We start from the raw sequence: 14,584 nt of genomic DNA on the forward strand, positions 1-14,584 counted from the left end.
GCTCCGAACCGCAGTAAAGGGACCTCTGGCTGATACGTCGGGTTCGTGTCGGGCTCGTAGCTGAAAACTAGCTTTGCTTTGTTGTCTGGGTCAACTTTGCTAGCGAGAGGCGTTGAAAGGCTGCTCCAACGGGACTTATTGTTTCAGAGGAAAACACGAACACGGTGTACAGTCGAGTCTTAATAGCTTACTTACAGCTGGGCTCGTCAGGCTCTCTTCTTGGCTGCAGTGGTTATTATTATATTTACATGTTTCCAGCTCCCGTTTCTGCTCCGTGACAGCTCGTGCTTTTCCTTTCTCTCCCTCCCTCGCTCACAGACACATCACGGGTATGGCGGTCCATTCTCCCTTTATAAACGGTAACTGTAACAGAATACAGTTACTCATATTTTATATTTTAAATACGTAACGGCGGTACATGTATTCTGTTACTCCCCAACACTGTTAGCAGCACTTGGTGAAGGTGGGGATGAAGAACTTTTAACAGGAAGAAACCTCTAGGCTTACTCACACAGATCAGCTCAATCAGTTGAATATCTTCTGTGTTCATGAAGACAGAAAAAAATTGTTGCATGTGGAAATATTTACACGTTTTTGTGAAATCTAACACATTGAAACCTGAACTCCATTTAAGGAAAACAATGGTAGTGATGAGCATAAACCAGCTCCAACATAGTGGGGCGCTATACTATGCTGCTCAACGCATACACATAAAAGCTGAAAGAAAGAGGGGACGGATGCTAATTGATGTGCAAATTGTTTTTTATCACACGTTTCCATACGAGGCACTCGACACGGACACCGCAGTGGCAGAAAAGATGTGACGCGACAAATCAGATTTAAATCTGATTTAAATCCGACCCACAGACGTCACTTGAGGGTCCTAATGAATTTTGGCCTCCTACGTGTTGTTTGGTGAAGGAAAGTTGATATTGAAGGCAGACGATTTCAGAGCAGATGGAGGCTGAGTCGCCTACGCCTTTGATGAGTGCGAAGAGAAGCCGGTGCACTTCATTAGCATGAGAGTTTATTTCTGTTATAAGTTTGAATCCATGCAACAGCTGAAACATGAAGCCAGAGCACAAGTTTCTCTGATTCAGGCCAAATCCAAAAGTGACAGATCGCAAACGTTAGTCTGCATCGTGCAGGGAAGCTACGCTATCTATGCTGAGATCTTTTTCATGAAATTTCCCACACAGCTTTCGAGACATAATGTTCATACTGGTGAAACAGCTGCTGTGAGACTTAAAGAGATGTGCAAGAGCAGAAACTGCAAAAGTCAAGTGCGATGTGTTACAGCCTGAACACATAATGTTTGTTTCATGCACTTTTAAAGGCAGTGCATGACAGACATGCACCTTCAGATAAATTGATGCATGTACGTACATTATATATTTATAATGGTGTGCTCCTGATTTCCCAGCATCAGCTGTAATTGTTACAAAGAGCACCTCCCCCAGAGGAATAAGGCCTGTCTAAATGGTGCAAACACATAATATTAAATCCAGATAGCGTTGCATGGTAGTAGCATGTAGTTTATAGCTTCATTTTTAATTTTATTCATGTTGTGTTATTTCTATTTACTCCGGCCATGTTCTTTTACAGTAATTACATTTTGTGGGTAAAATAAAAACGAAAGAGTTGTGCGGTTGATTTTTAAATACGAGTTTCGAATGCGGTGACCCTTTTCTTACCTTAAATGGCATGTGAACATTTCATTGACAGATGTAGAACAAAGTTAAGATGATAATGAGCATCCCGAGGCTGTGAAGTGATGCAGAAAGCAGAAAATTACTGATAAACATCAAGCTTTCAATCAAACCAGGTCACATACTGTAGGCTGCAAGAAAACAGAAGAAAACAGTGATGATGCTGCACTTTAGACCAGCCTGAGTCACAACACGACTGCAAATCAGGTCAGAGATTGAAGCGCGCTCGCATCCTGCAATCATGGCTGATGCTGCAGCTCTGACAACGCAACAAAACACACATCTCAAAACTCCGGCGGAGGAGAGGCAGGAAGACGATTCACGGGGTCTCAGGATGAGGTGATGTCACACTGGACTGTTGCATGAGTCATACTGGAACATTATGGAGGCTGTGATGCAACAAAGTGTGTCAGACTGGATTAACACTCAGATTTAACAATTAACCTCTTCTCGCTTGATTTGATACGTTTGATTTAAAGAAACAAAGACATGTTGAGTTTCTAAACTGACATGAAATCCTTCAAAGTTTCGGTTTTGTTAATATTTAAAAATCATCCTTCCGAGACATTAAAAGTGGTGTTCCACAGGGTTCTGCTCTCCGTCCACTTCTCTTTTGTTTATGATCTGAGTATTTCAGAAACTGCTGGAATTTTCCTGCACAAGCTTCTCTACAATTTGCAGAGAGTAGTCCAGAAAAGGGCAAACATCCAGCGAGCAGCAGTTCTCTGAGTGAACATGCTTGTTGATGCTGGAGGAGAATAGCCACCCTGCTTTGAGCCAAAGGGAAGGCAACAGCAACTCTGATAATCACTCCTTAAAACTGAGATATGCATAGGAGGGTCTCTGAAAGCACGACATGTCAATGCTGACGCAGCAGAAGACCACACTGGGTGCTGCGGCAGAAACAAGCTTTGGAGTTTGAAGGAAACTACCATCTTAGAAGATCTGCAGATCCTGACGTTGGGCCTCAAGGAACACAGAAAGGAATCATCTTCAGGTTCTTTATGAACCCAGATTTCTGACACAACATGAAATTTTAAAACTGACAATGAAACAAAAATGAAGAGCAAAAACTAAAACAAGTTGGTATTTCTGTATAAAGCAGACAGCTGTGAAGCCTCAAGCTGCAGCTCGAGACTTTGATCTTTTCACTCATTATTTTAATTTGATTCCTTTGCATAAACACGAGTAGGACTCAGACTGGTCTGCAAAGTGTTAACCGAGCTTCTTTGTTGATAATGAAAACAAGAACATTCTCTGTAAATTTAGCTCCACGATGTCACAAACACAACACAGACGTCGTATTGTAACAAATATACAAATGTAAAGAACCAAATAATCGAAAAAAGCCACTTCAAAGGAGTCACGTGTGATAACATCATCTACAATCATGATAAGGACTGTTGAAGGGCTGGATTTTGCTTGTTACAACATTATATAAAACACGAAATGAAGATCTTTCTGGGCTCTTTGATAGTAAAGACTGGCGACCGCAGATGATGGCTGATAAGCCGACTGCAGATGGACGATCTGAAACTCAGTTTAGAGATAAATGTAAAATATTTACTGAAGGAATCAGATGCTGACGACATATCAGGAGGAATAATGCCACTGAATGTACATGTACAGTATTTAGACAGTAACACGTGTTGCTTTGGGCTCTTTCACTGTAAATAATAAAGGATTATTTACTACATTAAACAATTGTGGCGTAGAGAACTGTGTGGGCGATTCAGGCCTTTAGCACAGAGCACCGAAAGTTCAGCTGTCTTGAAGCGTTTAAACAGATGCACTTTAATTGTATGAAGAATTATCATATCGTGTGCTAAGGTGAAGACCTGAGACGCCAGAGGATGAGCTGACCTAAAAAAATCTGCATCAAATTTTCTTTGTGTGCCAAAAAACTTTAACCTCGAGATCGAACGCGAAAGTGGGTCGACGTTCAAGCCTCGTCATGTATTCTGTGTGGTTTAGAGATGAAGATCAAAGAAGAGGGAGAGAGAAAAGAAGGTGACATCATGAGAGGAGGTGTCATTCACCATAAAAATCTGAGCAGCTCCGAGTTGCAGTCACACAGAACACCACGAAACAAGAAGGAAGACGACACCATAGCCTGACCCTCCGCTTTCTGACAAGAGCCAGCAGAGCGTGAAACTCCAGCAGAGCCTGAACCTCCAGCAGAGCCTGAACCTCCAGCAGAGCCTGAACCTCCAGCAGAGCCCCAGGGTTAAAAAAAAACACCCAATATCTTCTCGACCTGAAAAAACCCCAAAAACGAAACAACCAGAACATCCGACCGAAGAACGAACAGAGAAACCCGGCAGCATGTTTTCAGCGACAAACAAAGTGACGGTAAGAAAACGCTTGCCTGTGTTAGCTGTTAGAGACGCCACTAAAAGCTTTATCGAAGCTCCAAATTAAATGATTACGTAGCTATACAACTTGCAAATGTTGAAATGGTTTGTCATGATTATTTTTCACAATCTCAGGGGGTTACTGATAAATTAACACAAGAAACTTCCATTCGGCACTCATGTAATGCAACGGTGCCATAAAAACAACAACTGGTCCCTTATTCTTCTTTTATTTTACATTTTATTCACTTAAAAAACAACATTGTCTGGAAGTCCTCTGTTACGTCATCATAAGAACAAGTTTTACAAACGTGTTGATTTTATGAAAAAAAATTATTCTCCATTGCTGCCAAATGCCTCTTCCTGCTAAAATGACGTTCTTCCTCACAACAGTCTCCGGTCACTCTGGTTTTATCGCTGATATTGCAGGCTTACAATATAAAGTGTCATCTAAAGATAACCCTGGATTTTGAAATTGTATCTTGCAGTATCTCGTTGAAAACTGAGAAAAAGTTTTTACAGTGACGTTATCTGAAAATGGGGACCATAAACGTTTTGTGGCTTCTCTTCCTCAGGCCGCCTGTGTCGTGGCAATAATGATGATGATGATGATCACAGAGGCAGCGGCCATGCCGAAGACAGGAAGGACACACAAGCATGGTGCAACGCTTGAAACAGTCTCCCTGCAGCTGGACGCCAAAACTCTGGAAACCCACAGACACACCAGGCTGCTGAACAACGCCTCCATCTCGCCATGGACGTACAAGTGAGTGACAAACTGTGGCATGGCCCTTTAATCACGGGGCTTACAGAGCTCTTTTAATCATCTTTTGTCCCCTCGCTTTCTCCATCCTCAGCGTCACCACCGACGACACTCTGTTCCCTCCCTTCCTGTCGGAGGCTCACTGCCTGCTGCAGGGCTGCCTGAACTTACAGGGCCAGGAAGACCGGAACCTGGAGTCCAGACCCATCATGCACCAGGTGCTGCTGCTGCGGCGCATCAGGCCAGAAGGGTCGGCAGACTACCACTACCGCCTGGAGTCCCGCCTCATCTCGGTGGGCTGCACCTGTGTCAAGCCTGTGGTCCGAATCCAGCAATGAGGACCAGCAAAACGGGCTCATGTACGGAAGACCGGGAATGTCGAGAGAAAACTAAATTAGGGGTCCATACATGTAAAATACAGAATTACCTGCATGTAAATACGAAAATCCGACAAAAATCTGATAATATCTAATTTAAATAATTATATCTGTCAGAGTACGTTTATTTAATTGAATGACGAGCTGATGACCAACAGACTGACTTCAGTCTGCTGTTTCATCTCAGTGACTTAGTGAAATGCTGCTTAGCATTAAACCTGCCATCTTTTTGTTTTATGTATATTTCCAGCGAATATTATTATTATTATTAATATTAAACAGCTCACATTTACTCCAGAAATAGAAAATGGGAGAAACTACACAACCAAACGCACACTGTAGCTGAGATTTAAAAGCAGAGATTTATTTCATATTCTTTCTGTTATTTATGGTTTAAAGTAATTTAATTTTGTTTTATTTAAGTATTTTGTGCTCTTCAGTAGATATTTATTGACTCTTAATGTATTTATAATCCAGAATCTGACTCAATAAAAAACCTGAACCAAGTAGTAAAGTGTGACTGTTTTATTGTTGAATTTAAAATATAATGTGATTTCTGTACATTATCATCATCATATCATAATCCTTTACAATGATGTTGCAGTGATAAGCAGCTGTAAACACTGTACACACGTCGGTCCGGTCACTCATTCGATGCAGCAGGGTGCAGCAAACACCACCGATGTCTCAGAAGCGTTGTGTCGCGTCCATTTCACACAGGAAAGACAAAGAGATGCGTAACTGGTGGGAAACAAACCTAAAGGCAGAGTTTGAAACAGAAAAACCTGCACTTCGGTTGGATTTGTCTTAATCTTTTGGTTGCGCTCACTCTTCCCGGCTAGCTCCGGCTCTTCTGGGGGGACACTGAGGTGTTTCCAAACACGCAGACGGTCTCCTCCCTGTAGGACACGCCCAGGAGGAAACAGGTCATCTAGGAAACGCCCATTAGGCATCCTGGTCAGATGCTCAACCACCTCAACTGACTCTTTTTGGGGTGAGTCTACTCTGAGGTCCTCACCCCCTCATCTCTTTCGGTCACCACACTCCGCTCGGGGCCATCGGTGAGTGCAGGAGCGTAGACTGACTGACGGCTTCGCCTCGACGCTCAGCTCTCTCTCATCATCACAACAGAACCTGGGAGTCAATCTCTCCTGCGCCACGCTTCCCTCACTAATGACAAATATCCAGAGACACCGAGTCTGAGCGATCCAAACCACATCATCTGTGAAACAGCAAAGATGTGATGTCTCCACCCCTGCACAGCGCCTAGAACTTCTGCCTTTAAAAGTAGGAAAAGAGCGGGTGAAACGAGCTGCCCTGGAGGGCAGCGCTGTTTTGGTTTGGGGATTTTAGGGTGTGGTTTGACTTCCTGTGTAGCGGTGATTTCATTGTTGGTAATCTCACCTCTACGACTAAGTTCAGCTCTATTTTTGCTGATGTTTGTCTTAAATTGACCTCAGAAACACTAACTCGTCTTGGACTCACTTTCAGTGATCTTGACTCTGATCCTAAAGGTCAAAATGGATCTGCTTGCTGCTTATTTTATACCTACAGATGCCACTAGATGTCGCTAAAGAGCCACATGCAATGATTTAAACAATCCTGCAGATGGCGCTGTTTGATTGAGATCAGCTGTAATTCCACGCATCCTTCATTTCGGTTAATTTTAACGTTCAAAGTCCGAGAGGAAGGTTTCCTTTTAGTCGTAGGGGATGGATCTGGTTGATGTTAGGTTGATAGGCCCACACATTCACACACACGAGCACATTGGCACCGTTGGCATGGAAACAAAGCACAGTAAAACCCCTTCAAACCATCTAATGACGACTGAATCTGCAGCGTCCATCTCGTTATAAAGAGTTCGTCTTGTTAAAGAGAGTCCTGGTTGTACAGAGGAGTTGTTGTGCAGTCGGTCTTGCCCTCTGCCCTCCTCATCGTCTTCTTCTCTTACTCTTTTCAGAGCTACTTCCTGTCAGTCTCTGCGCCGGAGTAGCACCAGCATCCCGGCACATCAAATATCAGCTCATCAGCCCTCCAAAATGGCTTCCAAATAAGGTTCAGCTTGTGTTGTGATCAGGCCATCAAGACACCTGGGAGCGGAGAACAGGAGGTTGTTGTTACCACAAACACTCACATTTAAAAGAGGAGGTGGTGAAGATATTAAAAAGCTTAAAACCTGCAGGGATATGAGCTACAGGCTCTCACTAAACACATTTCTGTACCTCTGGCACCTTTTTCTGGTTTGGTCTAGACCAGGGGTCTCGAACTCCAGGCCTCGAGGGCCGGTGTCCTGCAGGTTTTAGATGTGTCCTTGATCTAACACAGCTGATTCAAATGGCTAAATGACCTCCTCAACATGTCTCGAAGTTCTCCAGAGGCCTGGTAACGAACTAATCATTTGATTCAGGTGTGTTGACCCAGGGTGATGTCTAAAACCTGCAGGACACTGGCCCTCGAGGCCTGGAGTTCGAGACCCCTGGTCTAGAACCTTTTGATCCAGTAAAAGTAAAACTGCTTTATATCTGCAAATTGCAATTATTTTGTTAGTTTTGCTCTCTCCTCTTCACATCCTCCAGGTAACCTGTTACATGTGAATCTAAGGCTTTGACTTTGGTTACTGTCCAAATACTCATTCAGTGTTTAGAACAGTCTGGCAATGCCACATTGAAAACCTTTCATGCCAAAATAACTGAACAAGGCTTTTTTGGAAAGGTTACATCATTGCTTTTTAGCACGTGACTCAAACAGAACCCAAATCAAACGCTGAACGAGTGATCGGTGACCCGGTGGATGTTAAGAGACAAAATGTCACAGTCTCACCGTGGTTGGTCAAAAATGGCAGCTCTGACAATCACAATGAGAAACCTGTCTGAAAGTTGTTCTGGCGTTCTTCAGAGATCCAACAACTATTCAATTTCTATTCAATTTTATTGTTATAGCATCAAATCACAACAGCAGTCGCCTCAAGGCCAGGTAAAGACTCTACAATAGTAGCTATTAAATGGACTGCTATAACAGGGACCCACTCATCGCTAACTCTATGCTATCAGAACCCCCCAAAAGTTCCTTTAAGCTTGTCTCTCTTACTCAGGCGGCTGTTATGTTAAAATTGGATCACAGCATCACACTGTTACCCACTGCAATCAGAAATAAGGCTAAGAGATCATTGTTTCAGTCTTTAAAAAGTTATTGTTGTAAAATAATTCATGGTTTTAGGGCCACCGCTTGTGTTTTGAAAGGTTTCACCTCAACCACAATATCCCAACAATGACCATCAGATATTCATGTTGCCTCAGTTTCTCTCTGAGTATCCCAAACCCAGCTCCTTCCCAACCCTGTGCTATTAGAAGAATTTTGACATTTCTAACTAAATAACCTCTACCTGTTAACTCATTTCAGTAACTAATAGGTTACTCCTCCTTGTTACAGAACGTTCCTTCCTCGTGAACTGCGTCTGTCTGTATCACAGTGCCGGGTGTTTTGACGAGTCTCAAGTTTGACGAGTTGTTTACTTCTATCTTTGAGTCTTGACTTTGATGTTTTGACTTCACCTTTGCCTTGTTAGAGTTTTTACTCAGACCAATCTTGGTCATGTTTTTCCATCTTTTACGAGAATTTTTATCACCATGCTGCAGTTTTGGTAGCTTATAAACGTGAACTGTCAGTGATTTGGGCTACGTCCACACGTACCCGGGTATTTTTGGAAAACTGAGATTTTTCTATGCGTTTGCACCTTTCGTCCACACGTAAACGGCGTTTTTGGTCACTGAAAACTGAGATGTTTAAAAACGCCTGCCAGGGTGGAGAATTTTGAAAACTCAGTTTTTGCGTTTACATGTGGACGAGAAAAACGGAGAAAACGTCAAAGGTGTGCGCCTTTTTTGACGTCACAGTGTGCACCACGTTATTGTTTCGGTGAAATGAATTTCTACAATACTGTTACTGTTAATTCTACTCTCTGCAGTGTTTAAATGCTTACATATACACACAGTTACTGTCCCTCCACACATACGACTCGGTTCTGCTTCTATGCCCCAGCTTTGTTTACTCTTTCCCACGAGGCTTCTAGACTTCTGATTGGCCAACATTTCTACACGGGTAGGAATATATCGCCACCTGCTGCTTTGGCATGTTCATAGCAGTGTTTTCCTTCATTTTTGCGTTTACGTGTGGACGGGATTATTTTTTAAAACGAAAAATCTCCGTTTTCAAAAATACCCGTGTACGTGTGGACGGAGCCTTGGTTTGACTGCATGTTTGCTACTGCAAACTGTGTTATTTGAGTCTATAGTGTTTCTGTAGTTGGTTTTTCTCCCAGAAGAAGCAACAGAGATTAAAATAAAAACTTTTGTCTCACAGTTTCTACCCAGATTCGCTCTTTTTTCAGCCGTGCTCACCTCCACGCTGTGCTTGTCCTGAAAGACACAAACAGAAACCACACAGGCTCCTTTTAGTGATTTATTTCCAGAGTTCCGATTTTATTTTCAGTAAATGAAGGTAACATCTCGCAGTGTAAAACCGTGGTCCTCACCTCCTCGTGGAGCCTCTCCTGTGAGGCGTTCAGGTGCATCTGCCGCTGCTCCATGTTGGCGGTGGCGCGATGCTCCTGACACTCTTTGGCCAAAGCTTTCTGAGCGACTTCCCGCTCGTGCTCCCTCCTCTCGGCCAGGTGCTTCAGCAGCTCCGCCTCCTGACACTAGAGCGAGTCAGAGGGAAGATTGTTACTGAGTTTCATCCCTTTACACTGATGCCGGGTTCTCAAAAATCTTGAAATGCATTTGTCTGAACAGACACGTAGAACAATTGGAAAGAACTTGTGGCGTTCCTCAGAGTTCGATTTTAGGGCCCCTAATTTTTGTAATAACATCTGGATGGACTGCAATTTAAAACTGCACAGACATTCATGGTGACTTGAGGATGAAGCTATCTGACTACTGACTCTATGAGCCTCACATCTCTGTTTTTATTGACATTTCTCTTAAACTCTTTGAAGAATTTCCATAAATTGTGCATTTCATATATGTTTGTTCTCCTTAGCGTGAACTGTACTAACTTGTTTATCGCAGTGAGACCAAATCAGGTCAACATTTTAATTTGTCCAAGAGGCAATACGAGCAAAACTGTTAAACATCAATAAATTAATGTTACACACATTAAAAATATTTAAATGTTTTTAAATAAAACGTCAAATTTATGACCTTAAACACTTTTAGGTCACCTACTACTTTGACACACATACACACCTTCCTCCTTTCCTGAGCAGCATCCAGTTTCTTCTGGATCTCCGCCAGCGATGGTTTCTGGCGAGGCGGTGTCGTGGCCCTGAGCTCGGGGGCGCCGTCGAAGGTGGGTGGCTTCAGAATGACCTCGAAGGCCTGGCCACTCGCTCGCTTGCTCAGTTCGATCACCTCCATGTCCCGGATGTTGCAGAGGTTCAAGTCCACCACGCCTGCAGTTGCAGAGAGAGGATGAGGCGGTGAGATGAAAAGAAGCCGTGGTTTTATGGTTTCATTTGGCTGACTTCGTTGTTGGGATTTACGCTAAACTACTGTTTTGTACATCTTCCTCGAACATGGACCGATTGAGCTCTGCAACTTTTAAAAAATTGGTTTTCACAGATGCTCTGACCAGAGCTCCCAGTGCATGAGATTCAGATTTTTATGACTCATTAATGGGCTGGTTGATAAACTGTACATTGCAAAATTTGATGATTTATTCAACACTGAATATAAACGTGTTTCCATTCAGAGAAAGCTCAGCCTCGAAAAGTTCAGCCTGCAGCTTTTTGGGTAAATATTTTGTGTTATTTACATTTCATATCATTCTCTGGTTTCATTTACTGGTATGACCAACTAAAAGCAGCCTCAGCATCGTCTTTCCTGCTGTAGCTCATAGACAGGTTGAGCCTGAATCTGTAGTCCTTTTTCACTGCAGACATTTTGACTGTTTTTAGCAGGACACCATTACTTCCTGTCTTGCGGGACAAAGGTGACTTTGTGCTACTGACCTTCCTTCTTGTCGGCCGCCGGCTCTCTGGGCTCGGGAAGGATGCAGGAGCAGAAGAGAGACACCAGGGGGAGGTCTCGCATCTTCTCCCTGTAAGCTGGAACATTCAGAGGGAAAAGATATAAAGAAAAGCTGCAGACAGGACTGAGAGATAAAAGCAAAAAGAAAAGTCGTTTACCTGCTAGAGTCATCCTGCTGCTGCTGCTGCTGTTCTCAGTCAAAGACACTGTGGTGAGGTAGAGTCTGTTCCTGCAGAGAGACACATCTAATCAGTGGAAGCCGATGAACAACAATGCCTCTCAGGCAGCAACACAAACATCAAACCCTGCACGAGCCGCATCTTTGCTCTTGCTGTTTCATCCGCAGCTCGCTCGTCCGCTGTGATTCAGTGTCATTTTGCTTTCTCTGGTTCACACACTAAGAATATCTCTGCCATCGATTCGATTTAAAGGTGAGCTTTTGCTCACGATGCAGCTTTTCTCGGCTCGTGTGAGTCATTCACACGAGAAGATTCGACACCTGCCACTGATTTGCTTCGGGAGCTTAAAATAATCCACTCAGTGTGACGAATGAATCAGCAGCAGAGACACGAGGAGCCGCTCGGGCTTTGGCCTCCGAAGCGAAGCCGCCGTTGCAGAGAGAAACCCTCAGTGTGCCCCAGAAACAAAAACTCAGCAGCTTTTTCTGCTGTTCCCTCATCAGAGATCATTCAGATCACATGTGCAGGAACATCATCACTTTCTTCCGTGTAAGGCTTTACAGAGAGATTCTACAGATCTGTCTCGGATTCACACTGACCTCCACAGTTCTAAGAAATGTAAAGATTTAAAAGCAGACTATGGTTGTATTTGTAGTTTTGTCTGCATCTGTTATGAAACCACAGCAAACACGATGTTATCTGAACTTTCCTGCAGATAAACTCTGATCTGTTCTGAAAGCCTGGTAAACACGATGTTACTCAGTCACTGCAGCAAATTACAAACTGCATGAAAATCATTTGAATTTCAAAGTCAACTCCAGCTATTATCCAAGCCTGCTTAGGATTCATCTTTCACTACAAGTTCATCTTTTAAGCTATTTGCATTTGATCATTTCACGTCTGCAGCCCAGAAAATGAAGAAAATACCAACATTTATCTCCACAAACTGCATTTCTAATTCTAAACATAAGAAGGCAAAAAGATTGAGAGAGTAAACGGAGAAAAGCAGCAAAGCTCTACTTTGTAAATGAGGAGGCATATTTATGTTTACATTTGCTTTTTTCTGCAGAAATTGATTAAAAACATGAATTTGTTGCAAAATTTAAATGCAAACGCAAACACAACGTCCTAACTTTGTGTGTGTGTGTGTGTGTGTCACTGCGTGCATGTGTGAGTGTGTGTGTGTGCATGCTCTCAGCGATGATGTCATTGTTGCCAGAAAGCGCATCGCCTTCTGCAGAGATGAAGGAGCTGAACTCAAACAGCAAACCGAACGAAACAAAAACTGAAGAAGAAAATGGAGAGAAAATACGCAGGAGAGGATGCATGAGAGCGAGAAAGGAGGAAGAGATGAAGAGAAACTGCAGAGGAACAAATGCAGGAACAAAGAAATCGAGTCACAGCCGAGAAATCTGCTTTTATCGCCTCATCTTTCTGCTCTGAGCTGCAGAAAATGTAAAAAAAATAATAATAGAAATAATCAGTGTGGGGTGAACGAGTGGATCTGTCACTCACCCTGCAGCGATGCTCGCTCCAGCTCTTCTCTGTTCACACTGAAGATCTGCAGCTCAGCAGCATCAGCACCACCACACAGCAGCCCAATACATGACATCACCCACCAGCCCTCTGATTGGCCAGCAGGGATGCTGGGCCGTGATTGGTCCAGCAGGGCAGAGGAGGAGAAGGAGAGGAGGAGGAGGTGGTGTTGGGTTATTTCAGAGGAAACCTCCTGACCAGTAACTGAAAGCTCTTCATCAGAATCAGGAGGACAAACTTTGTCACTTACTGAAAGAAACATTAATGTGTTAAAGATGAAAAATCAACTGAAATTAAGCAGCGATCAACTTTCCTGGGATTTCATGTGTGCAGCACCAACAAGGGCTTCATGGAAGCAGCAGCACAGGCCGAGAGGCCGAGTCCCGACAACAACACAGAAAACATTCAGGCGGTTTTAAAAAGATAAAATCTTTCTTCTAAGAGGCAAAAATGTAAAAATAAAAAGACGTGAAACAAGCAAAAATATTAATGCTTTTAATGTGAAAGGGACATCCTCTGTCCACAGGAGCAGGACAGAGGTGAGCCTTCAGTCACCGTGTTTATTAAAATAAGATCTGTATCTGCATGTGCTGCATGCACCATGAGGCGACAGCGTTCTGCAAGGTCAAAGGTCATTTGATTCTAACTTAAACAGCTCTACCAAGTCAGAAGTACTTCTGAGGTCACGAGGCTCCGGCGGTGGGGGGAAGGATGTTTTTATGACTCACCTGTTTAAACTGTATTGAGGGTTAAAGCAGGGTGGAGGAACTCCAGGCCTCGAGGGCCGGAGTCCTGCAGCTTTTAGACGTGTCCTTGATCCAGCACAGCTGATTTCAATGTCTAAATGACCTCCTCAACATGTGTTGAAGTTCTCCAGAGGCCTGGGAATGAACTAATCATTAGATTCAGGGGCGCTGACCCAGGGTGAGATCTAAAACCTGCAGGACACCGGCCCCTGAGGGGCCCACCTGTGGCTTTGCATTATCAGGGGCGTGGCCTCCCTGATGGACAGGTGGCTAACGTTTTCTTCAAACTTTGACAGACTGCAGTCTGAATGCAGTTTGGGAACAAATATTGGTTTTCCTGCAGAAAATGCTGGAAACACCTAAACATTACAAACTCTGGATTTATTTTCAACAACTTTTCAGCAGCTTGTTAACATCACATGACCTTTGACCCTTGGTAGCGAGCTGCAGAGGGATGATTCTTTATGCAGAAAAAGCATGAAGGCACACTCCAGGCCTCAGGATGAAAATCCTCCCACATACATGTGCTGCTGGGCGAATTAACGAGAGAACATGTGGAGATGAAGTGTAAGGTGAGCCGGCTCTGCTTTGATCCGGTCTGATCCAGTTTGCTGGGTCGGCGTGCTTCTGAGGAAATGTCAGCGCTAAATTTACCGGCTGACAAAGAAGCGTTACTCATCCTCGGCACACAAACACAAATCTGTGCTTGAGCTCAACGCCTCCATCTGTCACCGAGCTTCGCAGCCAAACAGTCTGCCGCTCTCCGCTCGCAGGACAAACCCACAGCGATGGAGTTCAGAGAAGACAGCTCGCACATCCACGTCTCGAACCGCTAGGCTGCAGACAGTTCTGATCGATCAGTCATGCTTTGGGCCAAGTCCGAACAAGGTGCAA

General features: G+C 43.7%; 2 protein-coding genes across 2 annotated transcripts; one reads left to right on the plus strand and one right to left on the minus strand.

Moving 5' to 3' along the window:
• The first annotated feature begins 3,746 nt into the window (after positions 1-3,746).
• Positions 3,747-5,980, plus strand: LOC113025615 (interleukin-17F). The gene is made up of 3 exons (XM_080303701.1): positions 3,747-4,061; positions 4,639-4,829; positions 4,921-5,980. The coding sequence occupies exons 1-3, from the start codon at positions 4,035-4,037 to the stop codon at positions 5,162-5,164; spliced, it is 462 nt and encodes a 153-aa protein (XP_080159827.1). The 5' UTR covers positions 3,747-4,034; the 3' UTR covers positions 5,165-5,980.
• Positions 5,714-13,051, minus strand: LOC113027157 (stathmin-4-like). Its single transcript, XM_026176740.2, has 7 exons — positions 12,924-13,051; positions 11,388-11,458; positions 11,211-11,306; positions 10,447-10,652; positions 9,735-9,899; positions 9,601-9,618; positions 5,714-7,293 (listed from the first exon to the last, which is right to left on the minus strand). The coding sequence occupies exons 2-7, from the start codon at positions 11,398-11,400 to the stop codon at positions 7,285-7,287; spliced, it is 507 nt and encodes a 168-aa protein (XP_026032525.1). The 5' UTR covers positions 11,401-11,458; positions 12,924-13,051; the 3' UTR covers positions 5,714-7,284.
• Positions 13,052-14,584: the final 1,533 nt, after the last annotated feature.

This window comes from Astatotilapia calliptera, chromosome 1 (assembly GCF_964374335.1).
Source record: "Astatotilapia calliptera chromosome 1, fAstCal68.1, whole genome shotgun sequence".
Classification (NCBI taxonomy): Eukaryota; Metazoa; Chordata; class Actinopteri; order Cichliformes; family Cichlidae; genus Astatotilapia; species Astatotilapia calliptera.